This window comes from Cryptomeria japonica, chromosome 10, assembly GCF_030272615.1.
Source record: "Cryptomeria japonica chromosome 10, Sugi_1.0, whole genome shotgun sequence".
NCBI classification, from domain to species: Eukaryota; Viridiplantae; Streptophyta; class Pinopsida; order Cupressales; family Cupressaceae; genus Cryptomeria; species Cryptomeria japonica.
In genome coordinates this window covers 714,287,100-714,311,104 of record NC_081414.1, presented here as the reverse complement: position 1 = coordinate 714,311,104, position 24,005 = coordinate 714,287,100, and the positions used below count along the sequence as shown (strand labels likewise).

General features: G+C 37.2%; 1 protein-coding gene across 2 annotated transcripts in view; it reads left to right on the top strand.

The window, feature by feature from the left end:
* Positions 1 to 7,578: 7,578 nt before the first annotated feature.
* Positions 7,579 to 24,005, top strand: part of LOC131029315 (protein TOC75, chloroplastic) — an 87,480-nt gene continuing 71,053 nt past the window's right edge. Inside the window, exons 1-2 of one of the 2 annotated variants that reach the window (XM_057959757.2) lie at positions 7,579 to 7,828; positions 7,922 to 9,075. In XM_057959757.2, the coding sequence (XP_057815740.2) occupies positions 7,930 to 9,075 (1,146 nt within the window). In that variant the 5' untranslated portion in view covers positions 7,579 to 7,828; positions 7,922 to 7,929. The remainder of the gene's footprint in view (positions 7,829 to 7,921; positions 9,076 to 24,005) is intronic. The other variant, XM_057959756.2, reaches the window with a different exon arrangement.

Below are 24,005 nucleotides of genomic sequence, written 5' to 3'. Positions count from 1 at the left end.
TGAATGAATCTCATACCGCCTTTAAAACTCTACTTCCAAACTATGAGAAAGGTGAGTCATCAACAACAAACAATGGTAAGGATAAAGCAAAGGTAAACTACGCGCATACATATGACAATGTGGTGAATGTGATTGTAGTTAAAGAAAAACAAAATCAAGAACATGCTCAGGCTATCACAAGAAGCAAAGCCAAAGTTGTTTTGCCAGGTCCTACAACAAACACATCATCCACTACAACAAAACAATACAATCTAGTGGAACAATTGTAGAAAACACCTGCCCAAATATCAATTTTGAAACTTTTAAAACTTTCACCTGCACACAAGGAGATTCTTGAACGAGCATTAGTAGATACAACTGTATCCAAAGATCTTGATATTGATCAATTCCAAACCATGGTGGGACACCTCACAACCCCTCATTGCTTATCATTCACTGACGAGGACGACATGTCCTTGCAACACCCTCACAATGCTCCCTTACATATTGAAGTCCTTATTCATAAAATGTGAGTCAAGCGTGTTCTAATAGATGGTGGAGTTGGCCTAAATATTTGCTCATTGAGTCTTGTTCGGGCTTTGGGATATTCAGAAGATGCAGTTGATGTCCGGAAAAGGATCACTATGAAAGCCTATGATGAAGAAGAACGTTCCTCCAAGGGAATTGTGATACTACCAATCAGAGTGGGACCTCTACAAAAAGACACAGCATGCCAAGTTCTAGACTTGGACCTATCATATAATGTGCTCCTAGGGAGACCATGGATACATGACTTGCAAGCTGTCCCATCAACCTATCATTAATGTGTAAAATTTCCCTACAAAGGACAAGAAATCACAATCTCTGCAGATGCAAATCCATTCCAATATTGTAGTAATCTCAAAATGGCTCAGGAAGTAATTGTTCCTCATAACAGGGAAGCAACATCTTCACACATACAATCCAAGGAAAAATCATTTGTCTCTATTCTGTCAAGTATGGAAAAACAAATGCAGTTAAGAGATCGAGGGAATGGGGAATACTCAATAGCACAATTACCACTTTCTCCTAAATCCTTGGGAAAACCATCAAGCTCTAAACAACAATCAACTGTGAAACATCTTCCGATATTTGATGGAGCATTTATTAGTGCTGGAACCTTATTAGAGGAGACATGAGACAAAGATGTACTACAATGGCTATACAAAGATGAAGAAGTTCAACAAAAGGTCAACAATGTTAGAATTCCTATAGAAAAATATGGAAAATGATTCAACATTCTTCGAAAGATGGGAAACACTGGAACAGGACCTATAGGAAAAAGAAAAGAAGGTATCTCAAAACCTATTGAACCTCATACTCAGCACAAAACTGACAAAACAGGATTAGGGTATGGACAAGTCAATCTACTAGAAAACACATCTTTTAGTCCACAACAAGAGGAATATAAAAATAGACAAGAACAACTTGCAATTGAAAAGGAAGCAAAATTGGCTAAGCAGCAAGCACAAACAAACCTAAAATGGCAAGAGAAGCAAGCTTCAAATCAGCAAGAGAAACAAACTAAAAACATCTCTCAATCAGCCTTAAATCTCAATCAAAACAAACATCAAGCTAATATTACTTCAGGAGAGCTCATAGAAAATTTGACAAAACTCAATCTCAGTCCTGAGGAGATTGAATATGAAAGAAGGAAAATCATAGCCAAAACAACGGAAGAAATGCTATATGAACAAATATGTAGATTGCAAGCTACAAGTGATACAGACTCTAATGAATGGGAATGGGATTCCTATCACTCTAAAGAATCAGCTAAAGGAAAATGCTTTGAAGGAGATATAGAAGTCAATGTAGTTCACACGTATGTAGGACAAACATCAGGAAATAGTTCACTTGAATTAGAATCACATTTGGCTAACTTGGACTTAACCGAGGACAATCAGGAACTTTTTATGCGAGAACATTCTAACAAGAGTACCGTTCTAGACATTGACACACATTTTGAAAACTTTGATACCTCCATCATGACCCTTGAAACCCTTGAAATATACCAACCTGAAGATCCCTTACCTCTAATCCACCTCGAGCTTATTGATTGGGAAAATGAAGGACATACTGCCATTGATACCTTTCCAAATGATCATGCCATATCTGTATATCTTAATGCAATCAAACCCATAACAACTCTCATCAGGAATTTCAGCAACGCATCTTTTAGTCAAGTGGGTGCCAAATCTCCTAGTCACAAAAATGAAAATAAAGAAAATAACATCAGGTCTAATGCTGAAAACCATTTATTAGCAACATTAGATCGAGAAAAAGTAAAAACAAAGGACACATACAACGATGAAAACCTCCTCGAGGCACCAGAAGATGGGAGATTTGACACTTTACCTGAACACTATCAAGAAAGATCATCCATTTTGATCGAACCAACAGAGGCAGTTAACATTGGCACAAAAGAGCAACCAAAGATTCTTCATCCAGCAACTTCTTTATCTGAGCAAGAAATGCAACAATATATAGAATTTTTCAAACGATGACAAATCAATTTTGCCTGGTCATATGCAGACATGCCAAGGTTAGATCTAGAACTTGTTATGCATCACTTGAATGTTAATCCAAGAGATAAACCCGTCAAACAGAAGTTAAGGAAAATGCATCCACATATTGCTCTTCTAGTCAAAGCAGAACTAAAGAAATTACTGGATGTCGGATTCATCAGACCTATAGCATATCCTCAATGGGTATCTAATATTGTTCCTGTTTCAAAACCAGATAAAAGCATCAGAATATGCACAGACTTCAAAGATCTTAATAATGCATGCCCAAAGGATGACTTTCCTTTGCCTAACATTGACATCATTGTGGATTTAACTGCTGGACACTCCATGTTTTCTCTAATGGATGGTTTCTCTGGATACAATCAGATCAAAATAGCACTCGAAGATCAAGAAAAGACAACTTTTACATGCCCATGGGGTACTTTCTGCTGGAACGTCATGTCTTTTGGATTAAAGAACGCAGGTGCTACATATCAAAGAGCTATGACAACTATATTTCATGACATGATGCATACATTCATGGAAGATTATGTGGATGACATATTAGCTAAATCATACAACATAGAAGAACATATAGACATACTGGAAAAGATCTTTGACAGATTAGAACAATACAAGGTAAGGATAAACCCTAAGAAATGTGCCTTTGGTGTTACTTTAGGAAAGCTATTGGGATACATTGTTTCAGCAAGAGGAATCAAAGTAGATCCAGCTAAAGTAAAAGCAATCATGTAAATGGCATCTCCCAAGAATATCAGTCAACTAAGATCACTACAAGGAAGACTCTAGTCAATCAAAAGATTTGTTGCTCAACTAGCTGATAAATGTCAACCATTTACTCACCCCTGCACAAACATGTTAGTTTCAACTGGGACCATCAATGTGAAGAAGCATTCAACAAGATCAAGGCGTATCTCATGCAACCACCCGTTCTAATGTCACTAATTCCAGGAAAACCATTATTACTCTATGTATCAACTACCGAAGCATCATTAGGAGTTTTGCTTGCACAAGAAGATAATGAAGGAAAAGAACGAGCCATCTACTACATCAACAGAACACTAGTGTGATATGAGGTTAACTATTCATCAACAGAAAAAAGCATGCTTGGCAGTAGTTTTTGCTTCCCAAAAACTACGACACTATCTACTATCTCACTCCATCAAGTTGATAGGTAAAATCGATCCTTTGAAGTATTTGCTCAGCAAAGCCACATTGACAGGACGACTAGCAAAATGGATCATGATTCTAAGTGAGTTTGATATCAAATATATTGACAGAAAATCTATCAAGGGACAAGTCATCGCAGATCAACTAGCAGAGACACCACTTCAAGATAATCATCCTCTACAGATTGAATTTCCTGATGCTGATATCTTAACAGTTACAACAAAAACATGGCAACTATACTTTGATGGTTCATATACACAACATGGATCAGGAGCAAGAATTCTTTTCATCACACCACAAGGGCATACAATCCCAAAAGCATACAAACTAAGCTTTCCATGTACAAACAATATAGCAGAGTATGAAGCATTGGTAACAGGTATCAAAATGGTTGTAGAATGGAATATTAAACAACTTCAAGTCTTTGGAGACTCCCAGCTTGTCATTAATCAAATCAATGATGACTATCAAACCAAAGATGACAAACTCATGCCTTACAAAAAGATGGTGGATGATATCAAGAAGTACTTTGTAGAAATAACTTTTGAACAGATCCCAAAAAATGACAACAAAGCAGCAGACGCCATGGCTACACTTGCTTCTTTATTGCAGACACAGGAAAATCAAGAGCGTTATGAATTCCTGGTTGAAGAGTTGTTTCATCCTGCCTATAATTGTCCTGATTCCCAAACCATCTGTCAACTCATTGGACACAATTCCTCCTGCTATGGACAAACTTACACATACTTGAAAGACAACATCTTACCTCCTGACCTATCCAAGAACCAAAAGAGAAATTTTATTCGCCAATCCTCTCATTTTACTCTCGTTGCAGATACCCTGTATAAACGAGGTCTAGACGGTACTCTCTTAAGATGTCTTGAACAAGAAGAATCTGAGAAGGCCTTACATGAAGTCCATAACAACATTTGTGGCACTCATTCAAGTGGTCTTACCCTTTCAAAAAAACTCATACGCTTGGGCTACTATTGGTCGACTATGGAACAAGATTCTTTTAAAATAGCAAGAACATGCAAAAAATGTCAAATCCATGGGAATTTGATCCATGCACCAGTACAAGAACTACATGCTTTAGCAACATCTTGGCCTTTTTGTCAATGGGGACTTGATCTAGTAGGAAAGATAAATCCTTCTTCATCTAATGGACACAAATTCATCCTAGTAGCTACTGAATATTTCACAAAATGGATTGAAGCTGTACCTCTCATCAATATCACAGGAAAACAAATTGCTGCATTTATCTTGAACTACATCATCTGTCGCTATGGAATACCAATGACCATTATCACTGATAATGGGCGACCATTCAAGAATCAAGATGTACAAGAACTCTGTGAGAAGTTCAAAATCCAGCACATATTCTCCACACCATATTATCCACAAGGAAATGGGCAGGCAGAAGCATCTAAGAAAACTATCCTGAAAATTCTTAAAAAGACAGTGAATGATGCTGGGAAAGATTGGCATATCCAACTAAATCCTGCTCTATGGGCCTACCACACCAGTATCCGCACACTGACAGGTGCCACACCTTTTTCTCTTGTATATGGATCAGAAGCCATATTGCCAATTGAAGTAGAGATACCCTCTCTACGTGTATCACTAAAAGGACTCATCCCAAATGAAGAACAAAGAATATCTAGACTGCAAGAGTTAGAACTAATCCATGAATGCAGACACAATGCCTTTGATCATCTAAAGGTATATCAACAAAGAATGTGTCGGAGCTATAATCATAAGGTTAAACCGAGAATCTTTCAAGTTGGAGAACTAGTGCTAAAGGAAATTCCACGCAACCAGACAAATTGATTATGACTCATGTCTTATACAGGATGTATCCTTCCTGAAACCAGACGTGATCATCAATGTCTTATACAGGATGAATCCTTCCTGAAACCAGACACTTTGATCATCCATGTCTTATACAGGATGAATCCTTCTTGAAACCAGACTGAATCAAATCAATCAAGATTTTTCAATCTTACCGATCTAGGAAATCAAGCTAATCAAAGAACTTGCACTTCCATCAAACAACAGTTGCAGAAATCAAATCAAATCTATCGAGATATCAATCTCGCAAAAACTCCAAAGATCAATTATCTCAATTGATCTCTCGAGGGGGCATCATTATACTGAAATTTAGCAATCAAGAGTTGGGGCATCCCATCAAATCAAAATCATCATCAAAAAGAGATTATTCTTTGAATCAACGCGTCATCACACCTCGCTTCAAAGAGGGGCAAAATGTATACACCTAAAAATGGTCTGAAGATAATTAATTAAATAAGCAATTATTTAATTAATCTCTCCTTCCCAATTTAATTGAATTCACTAAGCAATTTGATTAAATCTCTCTTTCATCTACTTATTAATAAATCTAAGGATTTACTGAATAGGTTCATTTCATTTCACCCCTTTAATTAATTAATTCAAATTAATTAATTCCCCCCATCAAATTCATTTCTTCTAAATCCCCTAATTAATTAAAACAAATCAATCATGAGTTGTTGAGATTAATTAGTCATTTTCCTAATATTTGAATTTCTAAATTCAAATTCTCCTAACTTCTACCACTCCTAAATCTAACCCATTCTACCTACCACCATGTCCCCTTTCATCCAACATCTTCTAGAACCTTTGTGACACTTGTCACTAAGTGTTCCCTTTCATCCTACCTCTTCTAGAAGCCTCTTGACACTTGTCACCATAGAGATGACAGATGTTCCCTTTAATCCAACTCCCTTTGCCAACCTCCTCCAATTTAACCATTGATATCTTCAAATCAATCTCAACCGTTGATTCATGCCAACTCACCCCTAGCCTTGGAAAATCCTATAAATAGACCCTATTTTGGAGAACAAATGGCCAATTCACGAATTCAGCCACTTTACTAATTCATGCTCAATTTTAGCTCATTTGCATTGTTACTATAGGCATCTAGCTTATAGTTTATCAGTTTTAGCAATGTTATCATGCTCATTTCAGCTTAACTCTTAGCTTAATCATGCTAGGATAATCATGAATTCATTTAGCTTAATCATGCTAGATCATGCATCTTAATCATTCAAATCCTCCATCTAAGTGTAGTCAAGTCACTAGAATTTGCATACTAAGATCTGAGAGCAAAATCCACACTCGCATTTACTAGGAGGCAATAAGTCGATTAGCTATGGTTTTGTGTTTCATTGTTTCAATTTACTAACCATTGCTTGTAATGATTTATTGAGTGCATTGTGTTTGCAGGTACAGGTACAATTCACAGAGCACGACATTTATAACGACCATTGATACACTTTCCCTAATAAATATTAAATTAAGTACAAAATTTAACATATAAATGAACTTTCCAATATAAATCATGCTTTCAGCATCATCAATCTATTGTTGATATTTCTATTAAAGAAAAAAGACTTTCGTTTACACATGTTATCGGGCGAGAGTCTTATGGAAAAAAAAAATTCCACAAAATAGAAGCTCCTGCTTTGTGAAAATAGGGTGGGGTTAGAAATTGCCCCACCAGCTTGGAAATATTGTTTACCATTAGTCAATAATTTGAGTTTGATTCCCACAAAAATTAAAAAAAATCCCACCAAAACAATTTATAGAAAAAATGAAACTGAAATTTATTTAATTATTTTTCACCAATTTCCTAATCTAATTCAAATTAAATTTTTAAACTAAATTGCAATACAAAATTCATGAGACTATCAACTAAAAAAGACTTCCTAAAAATTCTACAGCCTTTTTTTTTTTAGGAAGCCCCTTTTTTGAAAAGCCCCCTCCATGGCACCCAAGTCTCATCCAACCTAATATTGGACCTAACCCGAATCCTTAAAACTCGTAAATCTTACTTTAGAAAAACCCTATGAACTCCAAAACATTATTTTTTTCTTAGTTTAGTAAATTTAATTGGAAATCTGCGATCAGTCTAGCAGAGATAGCATTCGGCACCATTGGAGCAGGGCTCAAGTCCATTTTCTTGAGAAATCAGATGAGATTAGGATAGGCTTCTGCGGTTTGCTCAGGTAGGGGCTGGCGGAGGTAACGAGTTGCAGATTGCAATTATTTTATTACCATCTCAACTAATTTACGCCGTAAGTTCAAGCTCTTTATATCTCTTTTTATTGTTCCGAAGGGATTTATGGCTACGTTATTCATCCAATAACTAGTTACTTCAAATGAATTAGGTTTCAGGATGTCTTCCGGCACAATGAAGCACAGCTTACAGCTTTCTAGTACAGGTCTGGCCCCTGCTATTCCTTTCAATCAGCAGAGGGTGAGAAGGACTGTGCCTGCAATAAACACCATTCGGGCTTCTTCTGCGCCCAGTCACAATAGTGATGCTTTGGGCTGCTGCAATAATGGGTTTGGACTTAACAAGTCTGAATCCAAAACGTTTGTATATATTGGAGGGACTGTAGGTGTTGGCCTTGCTACAGGCATCGTTCTTCAGTTGGCGGGTCCTTCTGGAGGTGGAACTGGAGGAGGATGGATGGGTGGATGGGGAGGAGGTGATGGTGGCGGCAATTTCTGGGCAAAAATTGGTGCAGCAATAGCTGATGATAAAAGAAATGATGACTCTGAGGATTTTGATAAACATGGTATGTCGGTAGGCCTGGGGATCCCAATAAATAGGTTGTTTTCGCATAAAAGATACAAGATATCGAATGTTGAGATCTACGATGAAAGAGAATTCAAGACTATAAATAAGAACTCTGAGGATTGTTTTTATGAGATGTTTTCCATTCAACCTGGTGGAGTATATAAAAAAGAAGATTTGCAGAAAGAACATAACAATCTTAAGAACAGTGGTATGTTTGCAACATTGGAAATGGAAACTATCACTCAACCAGATGGAACCCTCAAGTTGAAAATTAATTTTACTGAGAGTTCCTGGAGAGGTGCAGATAGATTGCGTGTTGTCAATGTAGGTTTTCTTAAGGGAAATGTCAGAGAGTTTGACCCAAATTGGGATGAGGAGGAAAAGAAGAAGTACTTCAAGGAAGTTAAGCAAGACTACAAACGGCGTGTTAAGAGAACGAAGCATGTCCTGCTCCCACCGTCCGTAGAGAGAAGGATTAGTCGCATGCTTAGCAAAAACTATAGATTGTCTGCAAGGTTGCTTCAAGAGGTCAGAGATGAGGTTCAAAGATGGTATCATGAAAATGGATATGCTTGTGCCCAAGTGGTGAATTTTGGGCACTTGAACACAAAAGAGATAATCTGTGAGGTGATTGAAGGTGACATCACCAAAGTGGATATCCAATTTCAGGACAAAATGGGGAATCTTTGTGAAGGGAATACCTCAACAGCCGTCATTATAAGAGAGCTGCCAGATGAGGTACTTCTGGGTAACTTGCTCTTTTGATTATCTTTCTTTCATTATTGATAGAGAATAGAGTACTGCAATGAACTGCGAGTTCTCAATGTCTTGTGAATTTTGTGTACAACTTTTGCAAAGAGAACAGTAGTTATTTTGATGTTCACAAATGACAATATTAGGTGAATGAGACTCAAAATACACAACCAAGTCATAATACAGTACGTTGAATGCTAGGATTGGTTGTTGCTTGGCATCTCAATCTTATACTTTCAGTTCCTTCCTATTGATTAAAGTTTATCTGCATGTATGAAATTTTTGCACAATAGAACATTATAATTTGTTCCTTCCTATTTTTCTTATTTTATTCCTAAATAATGATTAAGTTGATTTGCAAATTTGTAATCATTGCGCAGTAGAATCTTATTAATTTTTTTCTTCTCATTTTTCCTCAAATTTGGTGTATTGTCAGTTCATGCTATCTGCTAAATATCCATCAACATTGTTTATTCCAAGTAAATTATGTTTTTTTCCCCTATATTATATCTCTATATGTATCTTTGTTATGCATTTGCTTGTTGTTGCTAGTGAAGCTATTTCAATTCAAATAATTCCGTGTTTAAAAAATTATTTGCTTTAGATAAAAAGCTAACCAGTGAAACAGTGAACTACACATATGAATAGGACCTGGGGAAATCATAATAAGTCCTGTAAAATAGGGTTGGAAAAGATTACAAGCATAGTTTTAAAACTCGTGGACTCGCCACGGACTCGCCACGGACTCGCGAGTCCATGGGAGCCACGAGTCGACTCGCCAAGGACTCGCGAGGCGAGTCCTGGCGAGTCCATCTAAAAGACTCGCGAGTCTTTTGCAAGGACTCGCGCGAGTCTTTTGCATGGACTCGCGAGTCTTTCAGATGGACTCGCGCGAGCCAAAAAAAAAGTCATGCGAGCTTTAAAATTGAGTTTAGCATGTGAAAAAATTTGGTCTCTCCGTCAGGATTCATATATGGAATATAACATTTAAGTATAAGTGATATTTCCTTATATCTTTCTTCTTTCTTATACTTTAAGTTATATTCCATATATACTGTCAGGATGTTTGAGAGTGGTTTCGGACCTCCAGGAGTTATAATGCAAAATCTAGTTTTTGGAGGATTCTTCAATTTTCCAGACTTAGTCAAATTTCAAGATCCTTCAGCGATGCCCCTTGACCCCAACTTGGGGGTGCTACCACCAAACAACCGGCGAAAAATACAGGGGGAAATTGCGCCGATGGAAGTAGGGAAAATTTAACCTCTGAGTCTGATTAGGCTCCATATAAAAGCATAATTAGCATTGAAGAAATCTTGGTATTATACATTTTAGAGTTGAAAGTTTGAAACTATGAGTATGTGACATGTGTAATGTTTCAATTATGGCTCTTATGTTCTCTAAATGCATTAATTTCTTTATGTTTTTTTGTAAAACTACGGTTTTTTTTTTTTGCCGAGTCCTTGCCGAGTCTTTCACGAGTCTTTCACGAGTCCGAGTCCGAGTCCAAATTTTTGGTTTGCCGAGTCCGTGGCGAGTCCGAGTTTTTCAACTATGATTACAAGCATTGTTACGAATCATGAAATCATATTTGAAAATCTTGGACTCGGCAATTACTCGGCAGACCCATAACTTTTAAAAACTTAGGACTCGGTAATGACTTGGCAAATTTATCGAATATTTGAAATACATATTTTAAAAAAATATTCTTCAAAAGCACAGATGTATACTAAATTTGCAGATTATATTATTGATTTCTGATATATATAAAGTAAAATTTGAGTTTAATACATATCATAGACCAAAAATCAAGTGCAACCTTTGAATACTTAGGAACTTCGAGTTTTGATATCAATGAAAATCATAAATCATAAATTTTGGCTATGACTAAAGCTCAAAAAAGTTTGTTGCCACTGTGTGAGTGTTGCTGAAGTAGATGGTATTGCTGCAATATCCTCAATGGGAGCCTCAACAGGTGCCTCATTCATAGTGATAGGATCAATGTATGTATGTGAGGAATTTGTCTCTAAAGGCTGACTAACCTTTCCTTCTGCCTCCTCATGTCTGCCACTTCTGCTTCCCATTCAACTGATTCCCTCGCCAAATCAGCTAATTCATCATCAGTTAGCAATGGATTAATATCAACATCATCAAGCCAATATGAATATGGATCAATTTCATCAAGGTCAAGTGCTTCATGTGAACCACCCTTGTACCTTCTTTTCATGCAATTGAAGGTTGTAGTGCACATAGACAAGGTCATTCAACCACTTTTAAGTCAACCTATTGCGCTTCTTTTTGTGAATGGCCTCAACAACATGCACTATAAGGTTGAGATAAAATGCGTATGGCAAGCTTTTGAAGATTAGGTTTGTGGCACCATAATCTTACCACAACAAATCTTTAAGGATAAACTTAAAAATTAAAATAAATACTAAATTAGATTAATGTTTTTTCTTACCTGGCTGTAGAGTGGCTCTCCCACAACTACAAAAATTTGAAGAAAACAATACCCCTTTGGCTTTCTTATAACTCTACATCTCATGAAGTATGAGGTCTCGAAGATCCTCATTGTCAACCAATCTCTCAATACATGTGTTGAGGCCAAGAAGAACCTCTACATTTGCTTTGAAAGTAGGGGAGAAATAAAATTCAGGGTTTAAATAGTAGGTAGTAGCATGAATATGTAGTAGTTTTCTATTCCACCTCCTATCAATTTTGCACCATATGGGTTCATATTTTGTCTTGTTTTACCCATACAAATTTTGACTTGCCTCTTTGGCCTTATTAATTGCCTCATATAGATATCCCTTGGGGTTTTGATCCCTATTCACCAATTGTAGAGCCTTAACCAATGGTTCTAACACCTAAATATCAAAAATAACAAAATCAACAAATTGTAACTGTTAAAATTGAACCAGAATAGAGCAGAAAACAAAACTTAAGAATAAGAACACAAGACTTATCCTGGGAAAACCCTCGACTTGAGGGTGAAAAACCCAGCCCACACAAATATTTCTTTTATTTATATCTCAGAAAATAAATACAAATGTTGATAGTTTCAGATAACTATCAATCACTCTTAAGACAGATACGATTCTCTGAAAAATCACTTAAGACAGAGGAATCGAATAATACAACTCACATACATAATATAAGTCTTCACAAATTCTGATAAATCTGAAACATATCATAGAACAAATATTGAATCATTGTTATGATGAAAATCATACACACTGCTCTTGACTTGCTTTAAGACAAATTTAGCCTGCAACAAAATAACCAATCTGCCGAAGGAGGAGCTAGATGAAGATAGGCAACACGATATATATAATATATCGTATGACTGGGCAAATGAACTCCATGCAGGAATACAAGAAGACGCACATGGGAGAGAATCGGTTACAACACCGACAACCACCTAGCACACCACCGACAGCCACTGAAGCATAAAAGATTCAACAGATAGTCAACGAACAGCAGGATACACATTGGATGAATTCTGAATAAAATCGGTAGCCACCAAGGAAAATAGAATAGAAGCAATACATGAGGAATAAGGGATGTTGATAGAAAACATGATGATGCCAAGTCACATAAGCCCAGTCATCACAACGTATAAGCATGATAAAGTACGCCAGCACGAACATAAAAGAACTGGATACTTCGAGCACAAATACACAGCAGCAAACAAAGGAGGCACGAAGTGCAAATAGAAATAGAGATGGCATCAACACAGATCTCTATCACAGCTACCTTGAACTTTAACACTCCCTCTTAGCTAGAGAGAGATCTTAGAGTGCCATCTCATGGCAGGTACACAAAGCTGCATTCAAAAGAATATCAACAAACATCGCATCATAGATTTCTAAAAAACAATGATATATCAGTATAACAATATTCACCATAGCTACTCCTAGAGGGTGAAATAAAACAGCAAGTTAAGTCATGAAGTCACACACATGACTTCCACCATGGCTACTCCTAGAGGGTGGATCCACCATAGCTACTCCCAGAGGGTGGAACAAGGGATTTCACCTCGAACTTCTCTCGCAGAGAAGAACTCATTAACCAAATGCAATGAATCACTGAAGCTGAGACTCCCTCTCAGCAAGAGCATCATTCTCCAGAATACCAAGTTTTTCCCGGAAGTAACAAAACTTCACTCTTGGAAGTGGCTTGGTGAGAATGTCCGCAGTCTGCTCCTTTGTAGAAATGTACTTGGGTTCAACTGTTTTTTCGTTGAACCATGTCTCTCAAATAATGATATTTAATTTCCACATGTTTGGTTCTATCATGAAATACTGGATTAACTGAAAGTTTCACACAACTTTGATTATCACGCATAATCACAGTAGGTTCTAAAGGCTGCCCAAACAAGCTTGCAAGTAATTTTCAAAGCCACACAACTTCTCTTGTAGCCACACAAGCTGCAACATATTCTGCTTTAGCTGTACTTTGTGCAACACAAGATTGTTTCCTGCTGCTCCAGGAAATCATAGCTGAACCTAGGCTAAAACAGCATCCTTCAGTGCTTTTTTTGTCAGGCACACAGCCTACCCAATCTGAATCAGAAAACCCCTTCAAGGTCAGCTCTACACATGAAGAATATATTAAGCCATATCCTATTGTACCACGTACATATCTCAATAGGTGTTTGGCTGCCACAAGATGAATATGCCTTGGTTCACACATGAACTGAATCAAGGTATTCTATTAATTGCATAGCATATATTAGGCTCTGTGTTAACTAAGTACATTAAAGAACCAATTAATTGCCTGTACATAGTAGGCTCAACTAAATCTGAAGTAGCTGCATCATCATGTAATTTTTTCAGATTTACTTCCATAGGAGTCACCATAGACTTACATTATAACATGTCAAATCTTTTCAAAATATCAAGTGCATATTTTCCTTGACTCAATATGATTTCATTTGGTCTTTGCCATACCTCTCCAAGAAAATAATGCAGCAAACCAATATCTTTCATTTCAAATTCTGAAGCTAACTCCTTCTTGCATTTGACAATGAGATCATCATTACCAGTGAGAAATAAATCATCAACGTATAGCACTAAAATCAGCACTTTGTCATCACATACCTTGAAGTATAAATTTGGATTAGCATCATTCTTTAGGAAGCCCAAGCTCATAAGATAGTGATCTATCCTCTCATACCATGCATGAGGGGCTTGTTTAAGGCCATATAAGGCCTTTTTCAGCCTGCATACATGTGAGTCTCTATCATGAATAACAAAACCCTCTGGCTGCTCAATGTAAACCTCCTCTTCAATTATACCATTCAAGAAGGCTGTTTTCACATCCATCTGATGAAGCTTCTGTAATGTCCCCTATCCGATCTATTTCAATATATTAAAATTGATTGATATTCTTCAATTAGTTATTAACAAGTACTTATCTATTTTCCTCATTAGATGATTAATATCATTATTAATATAGATATCAAACCCTGCTACTACTTCAGTTTTAAGGGAGAAGGCTTTACGTATGTTACCAAAGTGCTTAGAGACCAACTACAATAGGTTCCCTCAAAGTTTACAGATCCAAGCCCTTACCTATCTTGGGTCTATACCCTCAAGGTTTATGGGTCACTGATCCCCACCCAACCTTGGGACTTAACCTATTGCTTGGATTTAGACTGCCCCTCTTTGGAACATCTCATCCCCATCATCTTAAATACTGACAGCAATAACATGATTTAGACTATAAGTACACTAACTTCTAATGTATTATGAATATATATGATATTAAGTATGACTTGTCATACATATTGTAGTTTATAACAATATTATTACTAGATTCTACGTAACAACTTTATCAGGCTTCATATACTAAGCATACATATTAAGCTCATCCCCATGCATACCACCAAGAACACAAATGTTACTGCCTGTAACTTGATAACAATTCTGATCTGATTTGATCAATGGTGATGTCACTAGATGCTTTTGATTCCTTCCCTTTATATCTCTCAATTTGAGGGAGAGGTCACACCTCTTCATCATGTATTCCCTTTGGCAAGAGACATACCCTTTCACCATTAGCACCCTTTGAAAGAGTGCAACTCTTAATTATTTCTACCCTTTGAAAGGGACACAGCCTTTCATAATCAGAGATGTGCACTTATTATTTAAATCAGATCTGCACTTCTCATTTCCAAATTATTCCCCCTCTCAAATGAGGTTCTCTTCTCCCTTTTATATCTCATTGTTGAGGGAGTCGCAACGTTTTCCTTTCATGTCTTTTGACTTTTCATTAACTTAATTAATTTTTAATTAATCATATTTAATTTTTTTTTTTCTATATTTTAATTTAATTTTTAATGTTTTAATTTTATTATTATAATTTATTAGTAAATTCTATTTCAAAGTGGGGATATTATTATCATTTATTATTAAATTCTATTTCAAAGGGGATATTATTATCATTTATTATTAAATTCTATTTCAAAGTGGGCATATTACAGTCCACCCCTCCCAAATTTGCTTGTCCTCAAGCAATGTAGATTTTAACTTTCTCAAACTAAGTCATCTACAAATATGAATAAAAAAAACAAAGAGCATACACTTGAAAAACTCTAAGCATACACATGGATAATTGCGAACACAAAGCATACACATGAATACACGTATTGTCAGATTTGTTCGTATTGACTAGAATGATTCAATGATTCATCTTTACCCTGCAGGATGGCAGGATCATAGCTCTGATACCATTGTAATGTCCCTACTAGTTAGAGATCATTGTCCTGCAAAACAGATTGTTAGAACACAACAAAAATGTATATACATTACTAATCTAATTTGCAATTAAAGTTCAATTACTTAATTATCATTACTTTCAATTCTTTAAAATAAAAAGGATACGAATGCCATACGAAGATATGTCCTTAGGCAGCTGTGAAGCTCGCCTTCTTGGAACCCATCTTGGTTCCAAGCCATCCAGGAAATCGAAGGTGAATTCGATTTCTATCTTGGATGTAATTTCTTACACCCAAGCCATCCAGGAAATCAAAGGTTAATTCGATTCCTGTCTTGGATGTAACTTCTTACACCCAAGCCATCCAGGAAATCGAAGGTTAATTCTATCCTTGTCTTGGATGTAACTTCTTACACCCAAGCCATCCAGGAAATCGAAGGTTAATTCGATTCCTGTCTTGGGTGTAATTTCTTACACCCAAGCCATCCAAGGAAGACCATATGTCAATTTCTTGCTTTGGATGATGCATCTCATCATCCAAGTTCATCACAGGGGATCGGGCAGATCCGTCTCTTCTTGGATGAACTTAGTCAACCAAGCCATATATATGCATATAGATATTCAGTATATACCGCCTACCAGGGATTATCATAATCCCTCCATTAGGCTAAAAGAATTTCTTCCATATAGCCTCCATCATATAATCACATTAATATTACATTTTATAATTCATTACTGTTTTCCATTCCATAATTTACGTCTTCATTTACATATTCTTTAATCTTTCTAATGATCCTAAATATACATACATATTCTACATAGATTCCTATCTTTATTGCTACATTCATATAAGTAATCATTAGAGATATATGTATTCATAAAAATGCATTAATATATATGTGTGTGTGTGGCACACATGTCCACACACATATATACCTTAAGACTTCTTAACCCCTCTTACCTGTACGCAGATTGTAGTCTGTGGTTGGAGTTCGCACTGTAGATGTCGCCTGCAGATTGGGAGGCATACCAAAAAGAACACAAATGTTACTTCTTGTAACTTGATAACAATTCTGATCTGATCTTATCAATGCTGATCTCACTAGATGCTTTTGATTCCTTCCCTTTATATCTCTCAATTTGAGGGAGAGGTCACACCTCTTCATCATGTATGCCCTTTGGCAAGAGACACACCCTTTCACCATTATCACCCTTTGAAAGAGTGCAACTCTTCATTATTTCTACCATTTGAAAGGGACACAACCTTTCATAATCAAATCTGCACTTATTATTTAAATCAGATCTGCACTTCTCATTATCAAATTATCCCCCCCTCAAATGAGGTTTTCTTCTCCCTTTTATATATCATTGTTGAGGGAGTCACAAGTTTTCCTTTCATGTCTTTTGACTTTTCATTAACTTGATTAATTTTTAATTTATCATATTTAGTTATATCATTTTATATTTTAATTTTATTATTATCATTTATTATTAAATTCTATTTCAAAGTGGGGATATTATTATAATTTATTATTAAATTCTATTTCAAAGTGGGGATATTATTATCATTTATTATTAAATTCTATTTCAAAGGGGATATTATTATCATTTATTATTAAATTCTTTTTCAAAGTGGGGATATTACAGCTTCCAACCCTTAACAGCTGCAATAGCTATGATGGTCTTGATAGAAGTGTAACGTGCTACAGGTGCAAAGGTTTCTTCGTAATCTATGCCTTCTTTTTGTGAAAAACCTCTGGCAACAAATCTGGCCTTATACTTTTCTATACTCCCATCAGTTGTGTGTTTGATTTTGAACAGCCACTTGGAAGAAACCACAGATTTATTTTTAGGCCTTGGAACAATGTCCCATACATGATTTTTTATAATGGATTGATACTCCTCCATCATGGCATCCTTCCACACTTGCTGATTTAAAGCCTCTTCAACACTGGAAGGCTTAGATGCTATAATGTGACTCATCAAAGATACATAACCAGCAAACTTATGAGGCCTTTTACTTTCTTTGAAAGTACCACGAGGTGCTGCATATTTTTCAGCTTCTTCCATAGTGTGCTTGGCCCACAAAGGTCTGTTCTTATTAGCTGAACTAATACTAGGACTTGGTGATGTAACTATAGAGTCAACTGAATCAATTGGATCAGTTGGATCAGCTGGATCAACGGGATCTTCTAAATCTGTATTCTTCTTCTGAATCTCTGAAGGTGGATTTGAATCAGCCGTATCTATATCTTGAGGATGCTCAAAATCTTCATCAGATTCCAAGTTAGACTCTTTGGATTTCTTGCAAGCTACATCTTCATCAAAAGAAACATCCCTGCTGATTTCAATCTGTTTTTGCCTGGAATGTAGATTCTATATGCTTTTGAAGATTCACTATAATCAACAAAGATGCCTTTCTTAATACAGATGCAAAAGCATATGGATTTTAAAGAATCGATGTTGTTTAATTTATCAAGGAGACAAAGCTCCTATAAATAGAGTTACAAATATGATGTCTAGAGGCGAAATTAGAAACAACTTAAATGACCATTAATAACACAAAGAAAAAGATATTATTCTAATACCCTCCCTTAATGGTCATCGTTCTAACTACCAAGAGAAATAACAGAGAAGGTTGCCCCCTTCTTCTCAGAACACACTGCAACAAAAAACAAGAGCCTGCCACTAACTCTGCCACTTGAGATGAGTCTGCCACCAACCCTCCCAGAAACTGCAGAACTTCTGGAGATACCCAAAACAACACCAACCGTCCAACCTGATGTTGGAGAACTGTTCCTTCCTGTAACTAGAGACACACCAAGAACAGTTGTCACGATTTTGGGGAAAAAATCGGCAAACCCTCCAAACTATTGCAGATGAGCAAGATGCTCGAAAATAGACTGCAAACAAGAGACTAGTGCAGATGTTCGCACAACTCCAGGTGTGACTAAAAACAAACTGCAACAAAGTACAGTTTTTGAGGAAAAAATCGTAAACCCTCCCATGATTTTTTTTTACAGGGACAAACAATATTTAAAAACCCAGACTTTTTTAAGGGAAAAAAATATTAAAACCCATCAGAATTTTTTTTAGGTAAAAAAATATTAAAAACCGAAACAAACATCGATGCTCATAAGCCATCTTCATGCTTTTCGAGGCACGAAAAATGAGGTATTGAGAAGATGCTAAGTGCACAAAACCTGAGGTACGAGGTTCAATGCATTGAGACAAGTCTAGGCACAAATTCCAATGTAGAAAATAGAGGCAGATATAGGTATAGACTTCAAAAAATAGATGAAGTACGATGGCATAGGTTTTGAGAAAATTTTACGGTTGACCCAAAAAAATCCGAAGACAACCCAAAAATCCTTGCAAAAAATCCAGAAAGAATCTGCAATCAGAATTGAAATCCGTTGGCACAAAATTCGAGGCATGAAAAACGATGCACCCACAAAATTATGAAAACAACCCAGTTGAGCTCTCAAAAAACCCACCAAGAATCTGCAATCGGAAAAAAAATTCGATTTGATCTGAAGGGTAAAAACCCTAATCGAAAATGCAGATTTCCGTCCAAAAATGGCAGAAAAAAAAATTGCGGGTGGAAAAAATCGCGTCATGCATAGAGGATTAATGACGTCGCGGGACGAAGGTCTGGTTAAAAAGAAATCCTCCATAGAAAATATGAAGAACAGTAGAAAAAACCGTTTGAAAGAAAACCCTTCAGAAAAAAAAATTTGAATTTCGAATTCTGAAAAAATCACAGGGCCTAGATTTGTTTTTTCAGTGATGAAAAATTTCATTCGAAATTTTTTAGAAAAAACAAATAATTATTTTTACAGATGCAAAAGCATATGGATTTCAAAGAATCGATGTTGTTCAATTAATCAAGGAGACAAAGCTCCTTTAAATAGAGTTACAAAGATGATGTTTCTAAAAGAAACAATCATTAACTAGAGACGAAATTAGAAACAACTTAAATGACCATTAATAACACAAAGAGAAAGATATTATTCTAATATTTCTTGCCTGAAGGTTCTAATTTTGTTCTTTTATCTTTTGGAACATGAATATAAATAGGGCATCCAAAGATTCTGAAATAACTAACATTTGGTTTGACACCTGTATGAGGACTATGATTCTGAATGTGAACTAGTGTCCTGCAAGTCTCAGCCCATAGAAATGTTTGAAGGCTTTGATCATGAATCATAGCCTTTGCTGCCTCAACAATTGTCCTATTCTTTCTTTCAGCTCACCATTTTGTTGAGGATTATAAGGGACATAGAACTCCCTCTTAATCCTAGCTTCAACACAAAAATTATCCATTGTCAGACCTTAGAATCTTAATCTTCTTGTTAGATAAATTCTCAGCTTTGAATTCTTTAAATCTAGAGCACTTCATCAAACTCTTTGGACTTGAGAAAATAAATCCAACACTTACGAGAAAAATCATCAATGAAGGTGACATAATACCAAAAACCACTAAGGGAAGCAACTAACATAGGCCCACATAAATCATAATGAATTAATTCTAGAATATCCTTTGCTCTAATTTCACTACTATGAAAGGTACTCTTAATGTTCTTACCTAGAGCACATCCCTTGTAGACACCACCATGATTTTGGTTCAGCTTTGGAAGACCAATGACAACCTTCTCCATTGAAGACAAAGTTCTGAAATTTAAATGACCAAATCTTTTATGCCACAACTCACTTGAACTTGAAGAATCATGAGCTAAAGCTTGAATAAGATGAGCTGAAAGCTTGTAAAGACTGTCATGACGAACACCAATAACACAAGTTGAATGAATTCTTGAGTTCTTCTTCCATGCAAGAACTTTTCCATCAGCAAAGGCAACATGATAACCTTTGTCTTCTAATGCAGAACTAGAAATCAGATTCCTCTTCATACCAGGAACAAAGAGGACATCACTTAAATGAAGAGGAATACCAAAGTCCAACTGAAAAGTAAAACAATGCGAGACACGCAATGGATTTCAAAGAATTGATATATTAACAGAATGAGCAAGACGCTCATAAATAATACAAGGATATTTACAAGAATAGCAAGTTTCTAATAAGAAACTGCTGAGAAGATCGAAGACGATCTAACTAAAATAGAATATACACTATTGAGCATTAATACTAAAATTAACATTATTTTAATATTCTATTACCCTCCCTTAATGCTCGATCTATTAACTACACCTATAGACCCCCTGAATTTTACAAATTTATCAGGACCAAGGGGCTTGGTGAAGATATTTGCTGGCTGCTCCGAGGTAGGAACATACAGCAACTGGATGGATCCGTCTTCAACCAGCTGTCGAATATAGTGACAATGAGTTTCCACATGCTTGGTTCTTTCATGGAAGACTGGATTCTTGGCGAGTTTGAGCACTCCCTGATTATCACAAAACAAGGGAGTAGGATCTGCCCGGGAGACATGCATATCTGCAAGCATTCGTCGAAGCCAAACTGCCTCACAAGATGCCTTAACTGCTCCCCGATACTCTGCTTCTATCGAGGAGAGAGCCACTGCCTGCTGCTTCTTACTAGTCCATGTGACAACACCAGATCCCAAACTAAACACATACCCTGCTGTAGACTTACGCTCATCAACCGAACCTGCCCAGTCAGAATCTGTGTAACCACTGAGTATAGGATCAGAACTCCGAGTGTACAGAAGTCCATAATCAGGAGTGCCACTCACATAACGCAGCACACGCTTCGCTGCTATCCAATGATCAGCCTTGGGAGCTGTCATGAAGCGTGAAATGTAGCTCACTGAAAAACTGATGTCAGGTCTAGTGGCAGTAAGATAGATGAGGCTGCCCACTAGTTGCCTGAACAGAGATTCATCCACAACTGGTGAAGATGACTGAGCTGAAAGTTTGAGCCCGGGTTCCATAGGAGTAGAGGCAGGTTTGCAATCCTGCATTCTGAACCTGTCCACAAGACTTCTGGCATACTTGGACTGAGAGAGAAAGATACTGTTCTTAGTCTGCCAGACTTCAACTCCTAAGCAGTAATGTAGAAGTCCCAAATCTATCATATCAAAGGTGCGGCACAAATCCTATTTGATCCCAGTGATCAAATGTGCTGAACTGCCAGTAATGATTAAGTCATCCACATAGACAACCACAAACAGAATATCATTACTAGAATGCTTGATATACAAGTTTGCATCAGATGGACTCCGCTGAAAGTTATGATCTGTCAGGTACTTATCAATCTTCATGTACCAAGCCCGAGGAGCTTGTTTCAGACCATAGAGTGCTTTGACTAGTCTACAGACCTTCTGTTCTTGACCAGCAACCTTGAATCCTGGGGGTTGCGTCATGTAGACTTCTTCCTGTAAGTCACCATTCAAAAAAGCACTCTTGACGTCCATCTGATGGACTTTCCAACTGAACTGGGCTGCCAAGGCAAGAACGAGCCGTATGGTACTCATTTTGGCTGTAGGAGCAAAAGTCTCCTCGTAGTCAAAATGCCTTCTTTCTGTGAGAACCCACGAGCAACAAGACGAGCCTTATACTTGTCTAGGGTTCCATCAGCTTTGTATTTTACTTTGTACACCCATTTGCAGCTAATGGGCTTCTTCCCTGAAGGAAGATCAGAAAGGGCCCAAGTGTGATTCTTCTGAAGACTCTGGAACTCAGCTTCCATAGCCTGTTCCCACTCAGGTATACCTTTAGCCTCTGAGTATGTCTGAGGCTCAAAAACACTGTGTATGTTAGCCATGAGAGCAAAATTGACTGTATGCTGTTGTTTGCTCTTATTACGGGAGGTTCTACCCTCAATGAGCTCAGTATCTCTGAGATCACCAATGGTCTTGGCCCACCATTTAGGCTGGAGAGTAGAAGTGCGAACATCTGGAGGAGCTGGAAGAGGCTCAGGATCAGGAGCAGGAATAGGATTGTTCTCCGGAGGGAACTCAGGTAGTGCATCATCGAAAATAGATTCTGCATCATCCCTCCCATCAGGCGAACCTAATGGAATAAGAACACTGTGAGGCTGATCCTTAGAACTCTGCTCAGAAGAAGGTGAGTGAAAGAATCCTCTGTCTTCATCAAATACAACATCACGACTGAAGATAAGACGTTCAGTGTCTATATCTATCAGTCTGTAGGCCTTATGGTGATCACTGTATCCTGTCATCATGAGTTTCTGACTTTTGGAATCCAACTTGGAGCGCTTAGCATCTGGAATCCAAACATAGGCAACAGAGCCAAAAACCTTCAGGTGGCTGATCTTAGGCTTCCGACCAGACCAAACCTCTTCTGGAGTCTTCCCTTTAACAGCCTGAGTAGGAGAACGGTTAAGGAGGTAGACAGCAGTAAACACTGCTTCAGCCCAATACTTATTCGGAACACTCCTGTGTTGTAACATAGAGCGAGCCATCTCAACAACCGTACGATTGCGACGCTCGACAACACTGTTTTGCTGAGGAGTGTAGGGTGTAGTCAATTGGCGTTTGATGCCATGGGTATCACAGAAGTTGGAGAATGCAGAAGAACAAAATTCCCCCCTGTTATTTGTCCTAAGAGTAATGATACTATGTCTAGACTCTTTTTCAACAAAGGACTTAAACTTCTGAAAGATACTAAATACATCTGATTTATGCTTAAGAAAGTACACCCACATCTTTCTACTAAAGTCATCTACAATAAGCAAAAAATATTTGCAACCAGTAACAGAAGATGTATTCATAGGACCACAAATATCAGCATGAAGTAATTGAAGTACCTTAGATGCGTGCCAAGACTTTCCATGTGTGAATGAAGTCCGATGCTGTTTGTCAGCTTGACAGGCGCCACATACTCCAAGATGCTGAGTCTGAATATCAGGTAACCCTGAAACAAGTCCCTCCCGAGATAGGTGAGAGAGATACTGAATGTTGAGATGTCCATATCTCTGATGCCACAAAGTGCTGAGAGGAGAAACACGAGCTGCCAGAGCCACTTCAGGAGAATCACCAGTGTCAAGAAGCCTATATAGGCCATGATCCTCTAGACCAACAACAACAGTAAGACGAGTCTCCTGATCAATGATGGAACACTTGTGAGCACTGAACACCACATCTAGCTGAGGAGAATTCCTCATAATCTGGCTGACAGAGAGCAGATTAAGTTCCATTCTAGGAACATAGTACACATTCAGAAAAAGGAGAGTCCTGCCACCAGACTGTATATGAA